The sequence below is a fragment of the Rhinichthys klamathensis genome, unplaced genomic scaffold (genome assembly GCF_029890125.1).
Source record: "Rhinichthys klamathensis goyatoka isolate OS25496 unplaced genomic scaffold, OSU_Roscu_1.1 h1tg000108l_1, whole genome shotgun sequence".
Taxonomy (NCBI): Eukaryota; Metazoa; Chordata; class Actinopteri; order Cypriniformes; family Leuciscidae; genus Rhinichthys; species Rhinichthys klamathensis.
In genome coordinates, this window is record NW_026606646.1 from 494387 (window position 1) to 515525 (window position 21139).

The window sequence follows — 21139 nt, forward strand, 5'->3', positions numbered from 1 at the left end:
GGAAGTGTCACAGCACTTGCATATTGTTGTCCTATTGTTAGTTCAGTTGCTTCTATTGCTCTCCTCATTTGTAATTCGCTTTGGATAAAAGTGTCTGCTAAATGATTAAATGTAAATATCAGCTCAGAACTCATGATAGGTCTGTCTTTGATTGTAAGTTATTTAAAAACCAGAAATTTTACACAAGGAACCCGATTGTGTTGCACTCTATTGCCACAATGTGATGAGCAGGTACTGGAAAACCCAGGGCTGAGGGATTATTTAATGATTTGAACAAGGAGAAAGTGCTGTCAGTCCAATGTGCTCACATACTTTGGTCTCTCCTACGGTTTTGTTAGGGTGTATTCACACCAGGAAAGTTTGCTAGTTCACTTACTTTGGTCCGGACCAAATAAAATGTTGAAATTTTTTTTTTTTTTTTTTTGGTCTGGTTCGCTTTCACACTGCCCTTTTTGCAAGTGAACCAAAATGTGTAAACAAAACCACACTTGTGTTAAGGTCATCCATTCATTGGACAGAAATTCTCAAGCAGGGAAAAGCAGGAAGTGCAAAAACAGGCAATTTATGGAGATATTTATAGAAAAAAAAATATTCTTTTACTGATTTGGTGTCATCAGCTACTAACTCAATATGAAGAAACTTTTGAGCATCATATGATACAATGTCATATATACGATGTTGTAATTAGGATTTTGCGAAGACGAATATGTGCTGCAAGGCGGTTGTGGCGGAGAGAGCATGCTCTTGACTGATAAAGTTAAGAGTGCAGACCACATTTCTATGAGGCTCCGCACCTCGTCACAACTCCAAGTTTGTCCGTGAGCTGCCATGCTAAAAGTGCAAACTGTCAACAAACATTTCTCCTCATCCCATAATGCGCAGTGCAGATGACTACGGCAGCTGGTTTAGTCCAAAAATGTGCAGTTCTTTGGCAGTTGGGTCTGTTCAAGGTTGGATCACATTCTCACCACAAACGAACCGCTCCAGAGTTCGTTTGAAAGCGTACCGACACCTCCTCGGCTTGTTTGGTGCGCACCCGAGTGCAATTGCTGCATTCACACCTGCCCAAACGAACCGCACCGAAGGGGACAACAAACTCTAGTGCGATTCAACCGAACTAAATCAAGCAGGTGTGAAAGCACCCTTAATTGTGCTTATTATCATTTAATTCCACAGTCAATGCAATCATTTACAATAATTTATGATCTTTGAGGCTTTCATGATACCTTGTATCCTGGGATAGTCCTTGAATATGGTGTTCATAAAAAAGTAGGAGCCCTGCTCTCAGAACATCCTAGCAACACATCAGCTTTACCAATACTGTACATCACCGTCATGGTGGGGAATTTTACAGGCTAGGCCCACTCACAGAAAATTTAAATCTATATGTACGTCTAAATGTACGTCTACATTTTCATTTTCTGTTTTTTCACTTGTACAGAGTCCAGGCAAGCTTATCTGTTGGCAGTACATCTACGCCACTGCCAAACACACACATGGACTCCACCCACACATCAACGCACAGCCAGCGCGCACATACTCCCTCCAGAATCCATTCCAGCTGCAGCTCGAGTCTGATTCATCACAGCTACCAGCGCAGTCTCACAGACTCACCCAGCAGCGGAAAGAGAAGCTGGATTTCCACTGATGTGTCTGATAAAAGCAACTTTGAGCCAAAGAACTTGCTCAACCTCTTTGATGAGGCTACCCTAGAAAGCAAGCCTTGAGTTGTGAATGCAAGACTCTTGTATAGTATAAAGCGAATGTATTATTTCTAATTTAGAACATCTGTCATGTTGTAAAAAAAACATTTACAGGCATTTAAGATGTTTAAACCTGGTTTGATGATTTTTGGCTGTATCTTGCATTGCTACTTCGGTCATAAGGTTGAATAAAATAGTTTTTGTATTGGGCAGCTTGATATAATATATGCGTAGGTAGAAGCCACTAAAATCATGTTTAAATTTGGCATATATACATAAACAATCCCTTTTGTGACTAATTTATCCAGATTGAAGTGAGTTTCAGGTCTTGTTTAAATATATATATATATTAAATTGCAGGTTTAAGTATTTATTGAATGCATTGTTAAATAAACAACTTTGTTGTTGATTCCATTAAAACTGAAATAAAAGTTGAGAAATTTGTCTAGCTAGTCTGCATAATTTTTTATATAATATGCAAATTTGTCCAGATTTAATATGATGGCAATTTGCATGCTTAATTGATTTAAAGTGCAAAGGGCAACATTTTGTTAACCAATGAAATATACAGTGAATGTAGAGTTGGTTTAAAAAATAAATTCAATGATGTAGCAAATTAGCTCAAAAGTGAAATATGTATAATTAAGTACAATTTATATTTAACTATAAATATTTGGATTAGTTTCAGAATTGACTGTAGCAGAATATATATAATATATTACAATTATTGAATTAGTTTGTCTACCGAACAGACCGCATAATCAGTTATCAATTCTAGGAAATAAATTATCTTCCTGGTCAAGAAAGAATAACTTTGACTTGATTTGTGAGTGGCAAACAGAGACAATAAAGCGTGGATATAATAGTTTAATAAAGGAAACTAAGGGTAGGCTAAGTTAGTAAAAAATATTTGTATAGCGCATTTAAACAGCAAAGCTGACCAAAGTGCTGAACCGAGTGAGTAGAAGAATAAACAATGAAACAACAGACAGTAAAACAATACTAAAATAAGATTAAAATGCCTGGGAGAAGAGAGAAGTTTTCAGCCTCTTTTTAAAAAGGATAATAGAAGGTGCAAGGTGGATATTCAATGGCAGTTGATTCCATAAGCGAGGGGCAGCGATGGAAAAATCTCTATCACCCTTAGTTTTTAAACAGGATCGAGAGACAAACAAAAATAACTGAAGATCTTAAAGATCTGCAAGATGAATGTGGAATAAGAAGATATTTTAGATAAGAAGGAGCTTGATCAATAAGAGCTTTAAAAACAAACAGCAGAATTTTAAACTGGATCCTGGGAACTAATGGAATGATGCTAAAATAGGGGTGTCATGGTCATATTTCTTTGCCCTGGTCAGCAGCCTTGTAGCTGCATTTTGAACCATCTGGAGGCGAGCAAGAGATGACTGAGGAAGACCCAAGTACAATGAATTCCAATAATCTAACCGCGATGTGATGAAAGCATGAAGAATCTCTAAATTTTGGAAAGTCAAAAATTGTTTAAGCTATAGAAATAATCAGTAATTGATTAAAACCAGGATACCAAGGTTCCTGACTTGGGAAGAAATTGAGGGGAAATGATCGCTAAGCTCATTTATGAGACCATCTCTCAATCTCAGGGGACCAAAGACAATTATTTCTGTTTTGTCCCCATTAAGTTGGAGAAAGTTATTTGTTAACCATTTCTTAACATCATCAAGACGGCTGAATGGAATCACCAGCTTTCAATGGTATGTACTGGGTATCATCAGTATATAAATGAAACAAGACTTTGCCCCCTAACAGGGGCGAGCTTAGTGATTTGGGGGCCCTAAGCGATTCTAGGTATGGGGCCCCAACAGTCAAACTTTGAACTCAAAACACTCTTTTTCTATAAATATTTTTTTTCTATTCTGTTTTTTCCCCCTAAATTTGTAGATAAACTGCATGTTAACAAATGTTAACGTTCCTGTAACCTGGAACTTTTATTTTCTCAATGTAAAATTAAATACAATTGAATTCACAAACTATTTACAGTTAATTAGCCATATTTGTGATTACACTTTAATATCAATGCGTCAAAATTTCTGTAACCTGGAACTGTTGTATTTTCTCAATGTAAAAGAAAAGAAAAATTACTTCACAAATAAAAGAAAAAAATCACAAAGTCAAAGCTCATTATCTGATGAGTGTTGGTGTTTCGGCCAGAAAGCAGGATCGTCACTCATTGAAACTAACACTGTGTGCTATTCGTGCGTGCTGTGCTGTTCATGTTCGCAAGCTACACTCACCGGCACACATCGATCCGATTGAGCTCGATCCGAATTAAATTTTGATCGGATTGAAAGGGGTGGTTTATTCCTTTTCTAATCCGATCGAGAGGACATGTAAACACATGATCGGATTGAAAACCTAAACTGAAAGGAAGTGTCCGAACTGCTCGCGCATGCAGTACGATAGGAAAGTTCCATTATTCATGATGGCGGGGCCCTGCATTCGAGCAGATGTAATAATAACGTTAAAATCTTAATGGTTATAGACAGGCCATACAATATATGATAGAAAACGAATAAGTAATATATGATTTAAATAGGCTTCTTGGTATTTGTCGGGGGCCTAAGCGGCTTCTTAGCTCACTTATTGGTTAAGTCTGCTCCTGCCCCCTAATAATAATCCCCAGCGGATGCATTTATAAGTTAAAGAGAAGAGGGCCCAGAATGGAGCCCTGAGATACACCGCTTATTATAGGAGCTGAAGAGGAGGAAAACTTAAAATGATCTGTCATTAAGATATGAACTGAACCATTGTAAGGCAGTACCCTTAATACCAATCAAATGCTCTAAATGCCAAAGAAGTACGTCATGATCGGCAGCTGGAAGATCTAGTAGCATTAAAACCATTTTTACCAGCATCAACCGCAAGTAAAATGTCATTGGACACCTTTAGCAAAGCAGACTCTGTGCTACGATACGCAGTGAAGTCAGATTGGAAAGGTTCTAATAAGTTAGCTGAATTTAAAAACAGGATTGTGGCGAGCAGGACGAGGATGAGGCCGAGGGCCGTGAGTGAGAGAACGGTGTAAGGCCGGTGGTGTGATTGCTGATGAGAGACACCTGCGCGACGCACCGGTCTCGTATCTCTCGCGGAGGCATTAAAGGAGGAGCGACGATCGTGAAGGACGAGAGAGGACCAGGCCTGGACTGTTTTATTTGATGTTTTGTTTTATTATGTGGCGGCAGTCGACCGTGAGGGGCTGCCGTCTTTACTTTAATTTTGTGTTTATTTATTTATTAAAGTATTTAAATGTTCGCCGGTTCATGCCTCCTCCTTCCCACAACATCTGATCTCTTTACAAGGATCTCACAGCTTTGACAAGAACAATAGCTTAGAAACAGACCGATAATTATAAGCAATGGTTAAACAACAGCATGCTTAAAACAATTTGGAACCACCCCAGCATCCAAAGATGAATTTATCAACATTTGGATACTGGGGCCGATGTTTATTTAAGCAGAGAGTGGACGATAGAGGGAACCAGGCAATGGTGAGTTTTTGATGGCAAGAAATATCAGACGGTGACTTAGCTGAATGGTAATAACTGTTTGTATCTTTGCAGATGGTGGAAGAGAGGTGAAGACTGACGAACTGTATCTGGATGGAGGATGACGGAAGACAGAAGAGGCGATCTCAGGTGAGTATAGGCAAGAAGGTATAAGTAGTCGGTGCGTCCGTTGCAGTAAAGACGAGACCAGACAATGAAGTGAAGGTGATGACGGTAGATATAAGCTGTGTCCTAATGTGAAGTCTGCATCCTTCGAAGGCCGCGGACTGCGAAGGATGCAGCCTATTTGTTCTTCAAAGGACACACCATGTAGCCTTCGTGGGATTTCCTAATTGCGCTACCAGGTGTTCCCTATTACCGCTCCTGGCGCCAAACAATGGTGTGAGAGTACAGCTGCCATCCTGATCATTCATTTGATATAATTGAGTAAACAGCTATGGAGACAGAATTGGATATTGCCATTTTTTTTTGTTTTATATTTTACTGGAGGACATGGGAGGATGTTTCAGCCCCGGCGCCGCCGAGTCATGTATTTTCGGCTTAGCCAAGACCATGGCCAGAGCTGGTTTACTGCGTACCTATTCAGAGGCTGCGTCCTGAATGGCCGGATTACACTTTAAACTGTTCAAGTATTGGGTGTTAACTTACGTAAATAATGTAATGAAATATGAAAATAAAAGATATATAGGCCTATATATTCAAATGTTCACTTATATCGTAGGCTATTGGTGCGATTTTGTAGGCTAGTCATGTATTCTTTTTATTATGTACAGAAATGGACCATGGCGAAAATATTTACACAGGTTTTCAACCCTATTTGAATATAAAACCCAGTTGAATATAAAAAAGTCTAGTGCAAACGTTACTCCCGCTCGTCATCGGCAGCTGTCAGTCACAGTTGCTAGGCGACAAGAACAATCCTCCGTAGGCTAGACCGGTCCGAGCGCTTCAGATGCGCACTTTGATATGGGACGCAGCTGTAGTTAGCAACAATTTGTTAATATTGTGACAATAGACCTACATTTTTTTACTGTAATTTTCAAAATAACCAGTGGTGGAATGTAAGGAACTACATACTTCGTTAAGTATTCACGTACAAATGTGAAGTAGCCTACTTTTTCCCTCACAGGACAGCAACACTACTCATTGTTTTACATTAAACTACACAAAAGTATATCGTTTAAATGTATCAACCTTGCAAACACTCAGAGACCATTACAAAAATAAACAATGTCCAGAGCCATGAATTCTTTTATTTACACATTTAAAGTTGCATAAAATAATGAATAATAAAGAAATAATGTACAGAAATATTTTTTTTTCCTTTTAAAAAAATATAAGTGAAAAAAGTTAAACAAGAATATTAGCCTGACTTCGTCATACTCATATTCTAGTCAGAATGTGAGTCTGATACTGCTCCATAGGGCTTTGATTATGAGGCGTGTCTTAACCGAACCAGGAAAAAATAAACTCTGCACTCAATTGGATAGACCTACAACCAATCAGAGCAACGCAGTAAGTCAACTACTTTGCATAGCGCAGTTGTCAACTACAGAACTCAAATGCACGCACGCTGGAAGAAGTAAAATAACGAGTGTTGCTTCTTTTACTTGGTCCTCCATAAGTGCGACCAAAGGAGAAACCACAACGACCACAGGGTTTCATTGCGTCCCATCTTCTTAGCGACCATCGGAGCCAGCTGATAAGTTACACTTTTGCCGAATCCTGTAGGAAGGACGGCAAAAATATCTTTCCGATCGATAAATGCCTTGATTGCAGTTTTCTGTTCGTCTATTAAAATGAATGCGCTGTCGATTTATTTTACAACAGGCGCGACAGCGGAATCTATACATCTCAATTCTCCAGCTGCAGTCATCGCGCTCTTTGATAACGTGATGATTACGTCCCTGCAGACCATCTGTCCATCATCGTATAAAGCCCGCCCTGGCAATTTGATTGGCCCGAACATTTTTTGACTGATCATAATTACTCCTCAATGGATTGAGTCCAGACCGAACTTCCCGACCAAAAAATGTTATGGGCGGGGTTCGGGCTGGCATCCAGGCTACAAGAATATATGTAAATAAATAAATTAAATCATTCTTTCAAGAAGAGAAAACAGCCTGTCCATCCTCTTCCTACTCTCCTCGCCTCTGCAGTCCCATGTCTTCTCTAATCAAGTCCAAAAATGCTCCTGCTGGTGCTGATGCTGATGCTGATGCTCCTGCTGGTGCTCCTGCTGGTGCTGGTGCTCCTGCTGGTGCTGGTGCTTGTTGTAATGGAAATTTACATTTGAATGTATCTTTTGAAACATATATCTGCTTGTGTGTTTTATGAAACATAGATGTGTTCTTATTTTTCTAGATGTGTTCTTTAAACAATAGATGTGCGTTTTAAAATGTAGACGTGTTCTTTAAACCTAGATGTGTTAAGGAAGTTGCAAGATGCATTATCTTTTCTGCAAATAGTTCAATAGTGTCTTCTTTGCTAAGAGGGCAATAGGACAGTGCAAAAGGACAGAACGATCTGTTTTTCTTAGCAATAGTTAACTTAGAGTGCATTAAGAGCGAGACATGTTTGGTTAAGTGTTGCTTGAAGTGACATATGTGTTGACTGAGGAGATAATAGATAAGGGGTGTTAGAATAAGGGGAACTAAGAACTGTGTACGTGCAGGGGCCTTAGTCCAAAGACAAGAAGAGGAGGGGTACATCTTGGAGGGTGATCTTTTGGGTATATAAACTCTGTGAAGGGAGAAGACGTTTGCCCTTCTCATATCAGACTCTGTCTGTGTGTGAACTGCCTTTCTTATAAGAAATAAATACTTATGCTTATGACTTTCGAGATCTTCATTTGTTCTTTAATTGTTGTCTAAGACTCAGGTACAAAATTTCCACAACATTGTGCTCCTGCTGGTGCTGGTGCTCCTGCTGGTGCTGATGCTCCTGCTGGTTCTCTTCTTGGTCGCACACTGCTGAACTCGGCCCTGGTGTGTCCTCAGGGATGGAGGCGATTAGGACAGGGCGGTTGGTGGAGTGCCTCTGTCCCAACACCTCATCCATGAGGACAAACCAGGGCCAAGTTTCAGCAGTGGGTTTCCCACTCACACCCTCACCTGTCCCAGGACACTTGCAGTCCTAAGGCAGAGTAAATAAAGCATGCCTGTTAACAACAATTCAATTCAATTCAAATTTATTTGTATAGCGCTTTTCACAATACATATTGTTTCAAAGCAGCTTTACAGAAAGTGCATTTCAGAAATGTACATAGAAAAATACAGTTAGTTAATCATGTATTAATTTAGGGCGTAACATATCGCCGGCGTTGAATCGTCTCTTCACAGGCGTCGAGTCGTCTCTTCGCAGGCATTTAGTCGTCTCATCGCAGGTGTTGGGGCATCTGAAGTCTCTGTGAGGATACAAGGCTGGATACAAACTGGAGCTGAAGAACACTATTTACCTCGGGACTAGCGTCCCGAGATAACAGCAGAAAAGCAGATGGGAAATAATTTGCATAGCTGCTGTTCATAATATTAATGCATTCGATCTGATTCAACAGTGGTATAAAAAAGTAAGCATTATGTGAATGCTTGGCTAAAGAGATGCGTCTTTAATCTAGTTTTAAACTGGGACAGCGAGTCCGAGCCTCGAACAATATCAGGAAGGCTATTCCAGAGTTTAGGAGCTAAATGTGAGAACGCCCTCCCTCCTTTAGTGGACTTAGATATCCTAGGAATGACCAGAAGCCTCAAATTTAGTGATCTTAAAGAACGCGATGGATTGTAGGGCGATAGAAGGTCCATTAAATACACAGGAGCTAGACCATTTAGGGCTTTATAGGTCAGTTGTAATACTTTGTAATTGATACGGAACTTAAAGGTGCTCTACGTAACTTTTAGCGGCCTCTAGTGGTGATGTTTCAGATCGCAATCAAATTTTACAAGAGCGCTCGTGCTCGAACTCATAGACAATACCGTCTATTACGCAAACATCTCGGCGAATACTTGACGGATTCGGCGAGCACCGCGCTCGTTGGGACCATCTAGTCGAGCTGAAAAGAACCATATAAGTTCCATAGTTTTTGGTGGTGTTTTCGCGGAGATATTATAATATATATAAGATATATAATTCGGGGGAGGAGGTCCCAGGGGAACCCTTGCCCGAACGCTAGAGTGGCGGGCCTCGGGGATGCCCCCTACCGGATCGCCGTTCGCTGGGACCCCCGATTTCGAACGGCTATAACTCGGGGAGCCGGGCGAGTTGGACCTCGGGGGTGGGCTCGTTCGAAAGGCCCCGTCCAGCACTACGAACGATTAGAGTCTTGGGAATATTGATCAAAGATTGACTGAGATATAAGCCGAAAAACGTGCGCCTTTAACCGGACGTAATGCCCTGACCCTCTACAATAGACTGTATATAAGGAGAGAGGCTCGGGAGCGCGCATGCACGTCACATCCGTTGGATTTCGCGGTAAATCCGACCCGGAGACTTCACATAGAAATAGGAATACTGGCCTTCAGAGGTAATAGCAAAACTCGACAAGTGGATAATTTTAATGTGTGATTACAACCCCTTCACACACAGGCAATAAAAAAAGGATTCATTTTAGTAGAAAAGTTACACAGAGCACCTTTAATAGGTAACCAGTGTAGAGATGATAAAATTGGTGTTATATGATCGTATTTTCTTGACCTAGTAAGAACTCTAGCAGCTGCATTTTGCACTAACTGTAGCTTGTTTATTGAGGATGCAGGACAACCAGCTAATAAAGCATTACAGTAATCTAGTCTCGAGGTCATGAATGCATGAACTTACTTTTCTGCATCAGAAACAGATAGCATGTTACGTAGCTTAGCAATGTTTCTAAGGTGGAAAAAGGCTGTTCTTGTAACATATGAAATATGATTTTCGAAAGACAAGTTGCGGTCTAGTATAACACCCGGGTCTTTTACTGTAGTGGATAAAGTAACAGGACATCCTTCTAAATTAAAGTTGTATTGTAAGAGGTTTTGTGGGTAGTTTTTTGGACCAATAAGTAACACCTCCGTTTTATCTGAATTTAATAGCAGGAAATTACACGTCATCCAGCATTTTATATCTTTAAGACACTCTGTCAATTTAGATGAGTTACTGTTTTCATCTGGTCGTGATGAAATATATAATTGAGTGTCATCAGCATAACAGTGGAAATTAATTCCATGTTTTCTTATAATATTACCAAGTGGCAGCATATTGTCACGAGTTATGGTGCAGGATGAAGAAGAGGCTGAGACAAGGCTCCAATTCCAACATTTACTAAGATCTCTAAAACAACAAACAGGTACAGGTAGGTTGACAGGCAAAAGGTAACTCTCACATTAACACGTAACATAAATACAAGAACCGACAAAGACAGACTGAACAGAGAGAACTAAATACAGATACAAACGACCACTAACGAGGTGAGAACAGGTGACACAGATGATTAAGACGATGAACAGGTGGATGATTGAGGGAGTGAATTCAGGTGTGGAGACAAGAGGATGCTGGGAAGTGTAGTGAAGATGACTAAGACAGACCGGTGCAGACGAAGACTGTGACAGAATGCCCCCCTTCAACAAGGCGCGACCTCGCGCCGTAGAACATCAATGGGGTGGGGGGGGCGGGCGCCCTGAAGGCTGGCCAGGGCGTGGCCAAACTGGGACAGGAAGCCTCCAGGGCGGATCAGGAAGTGCAGGCGGCCATGGCGGAGCAGGACGTGGGCGTGGCCAGGGCGGAGCAGGACGTGGCCGTGGCCAGGGCGGAGCAGGACGTGGCCGTGGCCAGGGCTGAGCAGACGAACCCTCGGGCGTCCAGGGTGGAACTGTCGGACCCTCGGGCATCCAGGGCGGTGGAGACCCTTCGGGCGGCCATGGCGGTGCGGACCCTTCGGGCGGCCATGGCGGTGAGGACCCTTCGGGCGGCCATGGTGGTGAGGACCCTTCGGGCGGCCATGGCGGAGAAGCCCCTTCGGGTGGCCGTGGGTCCTTGGGCGCCCACGGCGAGGGCCTATGGCCCCCCCCCCAAAAAAATGAATGGGGAGAGTGACAGAGTCATTACAAGTCTCTGGGCTGGACGGAACCAGCGGTGAAGGCCCGGCTATGCTGGATGGAACCAGTGGTGAAGGCTCAGAAGGACTGGATGGGACCAGCGGCGAAGGCTCAGAAGGGCTGGACGGGACCAGCGGAGAAGGCTCTGAAGGGCTGGACGGGACCAGCGGAGAAGGCTCTGGCTCGGCTGGCGTGACGCGAAGCTCCGGCCCGGCAGGCGTGACGCGAAACTCTGGCTCGGCAGGCGTGCAGGGAAGCTCAGGCTCGGCAGGGCTGCAGGGAAGCTCAGGCTCGGCAGGGCTGCAGGGAAGCTCAGGCTCGGCAGGGCTGCAGGGAAGCTCAGGCTCGGCAGGGCTGCAGGGAAGCTCAGGCTCGGCAGGGTTGCAGGGAAGCTCAGGCTCGGCAGGGCTGCAGGGAAGCTCGGGGCTGGATTCATGGGCTGAAATGAATGTGTGTGCTGCCCACACACACACAACAGCCATGGATCCCACAAGTAGCACTGCGTCCTCAAGAGCTGGCTGGACGGTCTCTGGCTGGACGGTCTCTGGCTGGACGGTCTCTGGCTGGACGGTCTCTGGCTGGACGGTCTCTGAGAGTATGGCCTTCCTGGCAGTACGTGCTGACATAAGTGGGGGATCGGCGATGCAGGAAACCAGTCCAGGACGTCCATATACCGATCCGGTGGCTGGTTTGATGGTGGGCGTGATGGAGATGGCTGGAGACGGTGATTGTGTGGCAATGTCATCAGCCTCACCAATGGTGAAGGTTGAGCCACACAACCACAGCACATGATCTAGGTACCGGGCAAACGAACCTGGGTTTGCCGTTGCTGGAGCTTGCTGGTACAAAGGTTCATCCAGACCACACCAGAATACGGTCTTCAGCGCATCGTCAGTCCAGTCCACGAGGTGGGATATATCAAGGAATTTTGCCACATATTCCTCAATTGGGCTACCGTCTTGAAAACAATGGACCAGACGATCGGCTAGGGTGAATGGAGAGTGAGCTGGGTTAACCGGGGTGAGAAGAATTCCCATGCTGACTCTTTACTTGGTCGGTTCTTCTGTCACGAGTTATGGTGCAGGATGAAGAAGAGGCTGAGACAAGGCTCCAATTCCAACATTTACTAAGATCTCCAAAACAACAAACAGGTACAGGTAGGTTGACAGGCAAAAGGTAACTCTCACATTAACACGTAACATATACAAGAACCGACAAAGACAGACTGAACAGAGAGAACTAAATACAGATACAAACGACCACTAACGAGGTGAGGACAGGTGACACAGATGATTAAGACGATGAACAGGTGGATGATTGAGGGAGTGAATTCAGGTGTGGAGACAAGAGGATGCTGGGAAGTGTAGTGAAGATGACTAAGACAGACCGGTGCAGACGAAGACTGTGACACATATATATTGAGAATAGCAGAGGGCCTAACACCGATCCTTGCGGCACTCCATAGTCCACTGACGTTATCTTCGATTTTTCCCCATTTAAACAGACAAAATGGTAACGGTCTGTTAAGTACGATCTAAACCAGCTTAATGTCTGTCCCTGAATACCAGTGTAGTTTTGTAGTCGATCCAAGAGTATTTTATGATCTATAGTGTCGAACGCAGCGCTAAGATTGAGTAGAACTAGTATTGAGATACAGCCTTGGTCAGAAGCTAAAAGTAAATCATTTGTAATTTTAACTAGCGCAGTTTCTGTGCTGATGCGGTCTGAATCCTGACTGAAATTTTTCATAGATATCATTTTCTTGCAAGAAAGAGCACAATTGAGCGGACACATTTTTTTCTAGTATTTTAGACATAAATGGAAGATTTGAAATGGGTCTGTAATTTGCTAGGTTATTTGGATCTAATTGCGGTTTCTGAATGAGAGGTTTTATTACTGCCAGCTTGAATATTCTTGGAACATGACCTAAAAATAAAGACGAGTTAATAATATTGAGAAGAGGCTCTTCCACTACAGGTAACACTTCTTTCAGTAGTTTAGTGGGTATTGGATCTAATAAACATGTTGTTGATTTAGATGCAATGATAAGTTTATTTAGCTTTTCCTGTCCTATAGTTGTAAAGTGGTGTAGTTGTTCTTGAGGGGCGATAATTGAGGCTGAATCATAAGACACCATAAAAGATTGTACAATTACAATTGTGGATGCTTTCTATTTTCTCAGTGAAGAAATTCATAAAATCCTTACTACTACACTGTAACGGAATATTTTGCTCTGGTGATGTCTGTTTATTTGTTAGTCTAGCCACGGTGTTAAAAACCTTGGATTATTTTGGTTATTTTCTATTAGTTTGCAGAGATGCTCAGCCCTAGCTGCTTTTAAAGCCTTTTTATAACGTGACATACTGTCTTTCCACACGATTCTAAAGACCTCTAGACCAATATACATACCGATTTTTTTAACTGTAGATAAAACTAATCCCCCCACTTTTGACAAAAGGTGGCGCTACTGAGCCCCCACCACGCCCGTTTCTGAAACTTTGCACATGTCTACTGGCTAATAAATGTAATGTGTCTGTCGAGTTTTATGCAATTTCAAGCATGCTAAGAGTCTCAAAAGCATCAAACAAGAATATTAAAGTTTGATGCGTTGCCACGGCAACAGTATCTAAGATATCAATAATCTTTTCACAGGTCTACATCTGCCGTGTGTTTACATTATACACATAAAGTTTGAAGCAAATCGGGTAAAAATAAGGGGGTTATTTCAAAGCATTTTGAAAGTGACACACTTCCTGCTGCCAGTTGGTGGCGCTATAACTTTGACTCACAATAGTCACATCCATGTGACCGGCCTCTTACAACGAACACACTGCTGAAGTTTCACCAAGATCAGTTAATGTATAAAGAAGTTATAACACACTTCCTGTTTCTCTTTTCGCGCCATAATTTCACTTCGCCTTTTCAAGGCTTGGGCCCTAAAAAATAATCCTAAGGAAAACAATAGGGCCTTCGCCTTTTCAAGGCTTGGGCCCTAACAATAATACTGTTATCAGTGCAAAAGAACAAAAAACATACAAACAAAAAAACACTATTCAGCACAAGAAGGGCAAAACCATGGCGTGTCAGCGGAGGGTCTGTCCACAAGCCCCACACAACTTCTCGTTGTCACAGGCCACCATTTCACCATCCTCTGGTCCGGCACAGAGACACCACACTTCCTTTGTTCTCTCGGCTGCTTTTTTGGCAGGCTTCTTTCTCGGCCTCTTCCCACCTACTTGTTGTGGCTGTGGCTGTGTCTGTTGTAGTTCCCGTAACACGCTGTGTCCAGATGATGGTTGAGAGGTAGGTGGGATAGTGAAATATTGCACAGCAAGTTCAGGAAGAGCCACCTTCACAAAGAAGTCCTGTGCCTTTTGTAGTCGTGCATTCCAAAAAATACTGGAGCTATGCGCAGAATCACAGTATCCTTCAAGGTCCACACTACAAAGTCGCAGTAGGAGCTCTCTGTCACAAACAGTTGGGTCTGGACTTGTGTGTAATACTGGTGATTCTTTTTAAGGTGCACCTGACCATTCAACTACATGTAAGCAGAAGTTGCGGTCATCTGATGAACAAGCTTGAAGGATTGTGCAGTCCTTGTATTTTGCTGGGCATTTCACCTCCACGCAGCCTTTCTCACAACAGGTGCAGGTTACAATGGCATCTGGCGAGGCTCCTACCTGTGGGAAGGCCGGGTTGACAAAAAAACCACAGGTTTGCACTTGTCGATCGGTGTGCTGGTGTGCTATTTGGGCAGTGTATGCCTGCCTCGCTGTCTCCTCGTGTCTGATTCCCCAACTGGTGGCAGCTGTTCCTGGCCCACGAGTTGGGTAACACACCCTCTTTACGATGGAGAGTGCTGGAGAACTGAGGTCTGTTCCATAGACGCTATGCATCGAGGAGGCCGTGACTCTCCCTGCCCGTGCAGCAAACCAAAGGGATGACGTGTGCTGTCCCCTTGTCCATCTCTCCATCTGCACTGCCTGTTCGTCTGATCTCATGAAATGGCGTATGTATGACACGCCAATTCGTATTTCCATTTTTGGCGTGCTATCAACACGCATAATCGCTTTTCAGCGTGTTTATCAACGCCTTTGACTTAACGTTATATTACTGTATTATGTACATATAAATATATGACCTACCCCAACCCCGTCCCTAAACCTACCCGTCACTGGGGTTAATACCATTTATGAGTCTTCTCCTACCATCCTAGGAAAAGAAATATCGCTCCACAGATGTAGAATATAGATTTTGCTTCGTTTCGCTCGGACATTTAACGGCGTACACATACACGCGGAATCACTCGGACGTTTAATGGCGTAGACATACACGCAAAAGATTTCGGCGTGGATATACACGCGGATAGCTCAAAATGCGTATAGATAACACGCCACTTGAATTGAAAGTGGCGTGTATGTTTACGCAAAGTCATGATGTCATGTTGCTCAGACACATCTGCAATGATCTTTATGGTCTGACAGTGCTGTTGCAGCGCAGGTAGGTCACTCCTATTAAGGCCAGTTCCATTAACCAGAGACTGTAGGCTCTGAATGGGCAGAACAGGATCTCTAAACAGCTCACAGTAGTCAGGGAGCACACTCAAAATGGCAGATCCTGTGCCTGTCATGCTGATTTGCCGGTAGAATATTGCCAGCTTTTCTGGTGTTGGTGTTGGTGGTGGTGTTGTTTTGGCCATACGTGGTCTCTGCGCTGGACTATTGTTTGTCTCACCATCAATTTGTCTGTCCAGAGATCTGCGTTTGGCTGCTGCAGATATAAAATTGATCTGGTGACCAACCTCTGGTTGCACCTTGTTGATGCTGCTTGGGAGCTTCCAGTAGGCCTACGCCTCATCTGTGACCGTGGCCTTCTCCTTTAGCTGGACACAGGCATCGACCACGAAGAGCAGGGCTCCAACGTGGGTGCACGACTCCGCTACGCCGGCCATACAGGTGCAGTGGGCCGAACACACTTGCCCCGATGGTGTTAAGATCACCCATGGAGTAAGAGGAGGCTCACTGAGCCGCCGTGAATGCAGGACCTGTTAAATAAATAAAGGTAAATAAAAAAACAGTTGTAGCCTGTGGGCCTGGTTAGGATTGGGTTCCTTCAGTTTACTCTCGTTCTGACTCTTTCATTTTCATGTTTAATCACGTCACTAATTGGTGGGTGGAGCGGGCATTTAGTAAGCCATCAAACGCGATTGAGGCAGGCTTCTATATAAACACCTGGTGTCCTTAGACTGGGACAGTGTAAATGTACTGCTGGCTCTGGTGTGGTGAATCAGCGATTCAGATGCTGTTTGAGTGTTGAGGTATGTTTAAAAGCGTTTTTCTTGTCTGTCGTTTTTCACTGTGGGTTAGATTGCCAAGCGAATGTTTGTTTTAATAGTGCGTGAAGGAGCCGACGCTGATTGAGCCGCGGCGCGCCATTGTTTTCCTGTCTGACCATGTATGGACGAGCGAATTACGGCAAAGTAATGCCAAACTACGTCCGCGTTTAATAAGCATCGGCTGGAGACTGTGACTGCAGTGGGATGTTTACATTCAACTTAGTGTTCCCCCTTTCACTGTGAATGTTACGACAGGTATGTCTTGAATTATGTTCTGCCCGTATTTCTTTTCCCTTGCTGTTCTAACTTCCGTGTGTGTATTTATGAGTGTATTTTTGATATCCAAAGACGTACACCTTGATATTGACCACCTTTTTTTATATGGCCATTTTATCCTGGAATGTGACTGCATCCAAAAACGTGATTTGTATTGACTGAAGCATGATCAAACAAATATTCTTAATGATGTGGTTATTGTGTTTTCAGATCTGTGCAGTTACCCTTGAGTTGCTAGCTGCTGTTCTCCATACTGTGTGATTGTGTATGCTGCTTATAGTATAGGTAGTTTATGTTATTATTATTTCTTTTTTTTTCTTTCCTTTTGTTGGTTGTTTGTTTTCCTCTAGCCTGTTGGCTGTAGCTGTTATTGTATGTGGTTGTATGAATTGTACATCACAGGCTAGAGTGGGTTTATTTCTTTGATTATTTTCTTTATGCCCAATTCCCCTTTTTGTTTGTAACCAGCCTCGGTGTTAGTGGAGCCAGGGTAACTCCTGTATAAGAGACCTCACTGGAAAGCGGGTTTCCTTTTTTTCTTTTTCTCTTGTTTAACGAAGAAGTTTTGCAGTGCCGTGTATGGTGAACCTTAATGCCTTTTAACCATATTTATTAGAGTGCTGTGAGTGTGCAGTGTGTAGACATTGAACTCTAGTGTGTATTACTTTAAATGAAGTCTGTGTCTTTGTTCACCGGTGGTAGTGCGAACTTAGCCTTCCCTTAGTGTTTTTCTCAACTGCTTTACTGGCTCCCGTGCGGATGGCTTGGTATTCCCTAGTTATATGTTTATTTGTTAGATTTTTTCTTTTTGACCAACACCTTCAATCAAGTTTTTGGAACGTTCTTATAATGTATATAGAGTTCAAATACATTCTCGTAACGTTTTAAGAACGTGCTTGTAATGTTATTTGTTTTTGACTGATGTTCTCATAATGTTGAGTGAAAACGTTCTTATAACAATGTTCACTGAACGTTCTTGTGATGTTCTCATAATGTTGAGTGAAAACGTTCTTAGAACAATGTTCATGGAACGTTCTTGTGATGTTCTCATAATGTTGAGTGAAAACGTTCTTAGAACAACGTTCATGGAACGTTCTTGTGTTGTTCTCATAATGTTGAGTGATAACGTTCTTATAACAACATTCACTGAACGTTCTTGTGATGTTCTCATAATGTTGAGTGAAAACGTTCTTATAACAATGTTCACGGAACGTTCTTGTGATGTTCTCATAATGTTGAGTGAAAACGTTCTTATAACAACGTTCATGGAACGTTTTTGTGATGTTCGCTTAATGTTGAGTGAAAACGTTCTTATAACAACGTTCACTGAACGTTCTTGTGATGTTCTCATAATGTTGAGTGAAAACGTTCTTATAACAACGTTCACTGAACGTTCTTGTGATGTTATCATAATGTTGAGTGAAAACATTCTTATAACAATGTTCACGGAACGTTCTTGTGATGTTCTCATAATGTTGAGTGAAAACGTTATTATAACGACGTTCATGGAACGTTCTTGTGATGTTCTCATAATGTTGAGTGAAAACGTTCATAGAACAACATTCTCAGATACAAAAATATGTTCTTAGAATGTTTTTCTAACATTCCCATTAAGTTATGAAAACGTTATTTCTGAATGTTTTCTGAACGTTCCAAACATCCGGGGCTTTTTTTTTTTTAGTATTAAAGAACGTTTTTTTCTTTGTTTATGTGAACTTTAGAAGAACATTCCATTCTATAATTTTGGAAATGTTATGAAAATGTAATTCTTTTAATGTTTTCTAAACGTTCAAAACATCCAGTTTTTTAAAAATGTTTTAAGAACGTTTTGTATAAACATTTATACATAACTTTTAAAGAACGTTAGTGAACATTATGGGAACGCTCTCTTAAGTTTAAAAAACTAGCAGGGAACGTTCTGGAAAGCTTTCTTTAATTAAAATATACTGTAAAATAAAACCTAAAAATAAAGGGAAAGATCTTGAAAGTTCTCTTTAGGTTATAAAAAAGAACCTACAGAGAACGTTCCTAGAACGTTCTTATTTGGTTCCCAAAACAATGACCAAATGGGAACCATATGGGAGCATTAGAGGGAAAGTTCTGTGTTTGTTGGGTTCTTTGTTAGCTGGGATTGAACCTAATGCATTACACTAATCAATCAGGACTTTGAATTTCCATTTTGTAACAGCAATACTTCTGATTCTGAATAAAATTCTCTCATTGTCTTTCTATCACTCACAACTCTGCGCATGTGCTCCATTCCATGCCATCTTTACACCAAACATCCAGCGTCTCCAGGCAACCATTAACCATTAATCCAGCTAACAAAAATAAGTTGTCAGAACGTTTTGCTAACATTCCCATTAGGTTAGGAAAACATTATTTCGGAATGTTTTTTAAACATTGAAAACGTCCAGTTTTTTAATCGAGAACGTTCCCTGCAGGTTATTTTTAGGTTTTATTTTATAACCCAAAGAAAACCTTCTCAGAACGTTCCCTGCGGGTTATTTTTAGGTTTTATTTTACAGTATATTTTAAAGAGAGCTTTCCAGAACATTCCCTGCAAGTTATAGTTTTTTTATAACCAAAAGAGAGCGTTCCCATAACTTTCACTAAAGTTCTTTAAAAGTTGTGTAAATGTTTAGACAAAACGTTCTTAAAACATTTTTAAAAAATTGGATGTTTTGAACGTTTAGAAAAGATTTTAAAAATTATGTTTTTATAAATTTCCAAAATGAGAAAACTTTAATACTAAAAAAAAAAAAAAAAAAAACGTTTGGAACGTTCATAAAACATTCAGAAATAACGTTTTCATAACTTAATGGGAATGTTAGAAAACATTCAAAGAACAAATTTTTGTATCTGAGAATGTTGTTCTATGAACGTTGTCTCTCAATAGTATGAGAACATCAGTCAAGTAAAAATAACATCACAAGGACGTTCCATAAACGTTCTTATAAGAACATTTTCACTCAATATTATGAGAACATCAGTGAAAAAAAATAACATCCCAAGGACGTTCCATGAACGTTGTTCTAAGAACGTTTTCACTCAACATTATGAGAACATCACAAGAACGTTCAGTGAACATTGTTATAAGAACGTTTTCACTCAACATTATGAGAACATCACAAGTACGTTCAGTGAACGTTGTTATAAGAACGTTTTCACTCAACATTATGAGAACATCACAAGAACGTTCCTTGAACATTGTTCTAAGAACGTTTTCACTCAACATTATGAGAACATCACAAGAACGTTCCATGAACATTGTTATAAGAACGTTTTCACTCAACATTATGAGAACATCACAAGAACGTTCCATGAACGTTGTTCTAAGAACGTTTTCACTCAACATTATGAGAACATCACAAGAACGTTCCATGAACATTGTTCTTAGAACGTTTTCACTCAACATTATGAGAACATCACAAGAACGTTCCATGAACATTGTTATAAGAACGTTTTCACTCAACATTATGAGAACATCACAAGAACGTTCAGTGAACATTGTTATAAGAACGTTTTCACTCAACATTATGAGAACACCACAAGAACGTTCCATGAACATTGTTCTAAGAACGTTTTCACTCAACATTATGAGAACATCACAAGAACATTCCGTGAACGTTGTTATAAGAACGTTTTCACTCAACATTATGAGAACATCACAAGAACGTTCCATGAACATTGTTCTAAGAACGTTTTCACTCAACATTGTGAGAACATCAGTCAACTTTACGAGAATGTAACGTATTTTAACTCTAAACATTATAAGAACGTTCCAGAAACATTATTTCAAAGTTTTTTACTAACATTTACATAACATTAGATAAAATTATGGGAACGCTCCCTGCTGGGTTTCTATTGTGTTGTTTTCCACATGTCTTGTTAGATTTGACTTGTCTAGTTGTATGTTTGAGTTTGTGTTCTTTTTTCCCTTGTGGTGTGGTTGTGTTTTTGGTTTAGAAAATGTAATTTTTCCTCTTTATGATTCCATTGTTTGGACTGTGTACTACCCAGAGACTCGTACAAAATGTTGTGTACTACACAGTAAAATGTGAATCTTGAGGTAAATTCTTTTCTGTTATTTTTGTAATTCAAATATTTAATTCACTTAGAAACGTTATACTCTGGAAAAGTTTAAACAATCTGGACAAATGTGTCAACAGGTTTTGGTACTTAAAAATCCTGTCACTTTGAAATCCAGACCTGTAGT

General features: G+C 41.3%; 1 protein-coding gene across 3 annotated transcripts in view; it reads left to right on the plus strand.

The window, feature by feature from the left end:
* pkmyt1 (protein kinase, membrane associated tyrosine/threonine 1) overlaps nt 1–21139 on the plus strand; it is a 176143-nt gene that overhangs the window by 85803 nt on the left and 69201 nt on the right. For 2 of the 3 annotated variants that reach the window (XM_056253639.1, XM_056253638.1), the window contains exon 8: nt 1442–2149. In XM_056253639.1, the coding sequence (XP_056109614.1) occupies nt 1442–1727 (286 nt within the window). In that variant the 3' untranslated portion in view covers nt 1728–2149. Of the gene's footprint in view, nt 1–1441; nt 2150–21139 lie in introns of those variants that run through there. The other variant, XR_008807358.1, reaches the window with a different exon arrangement.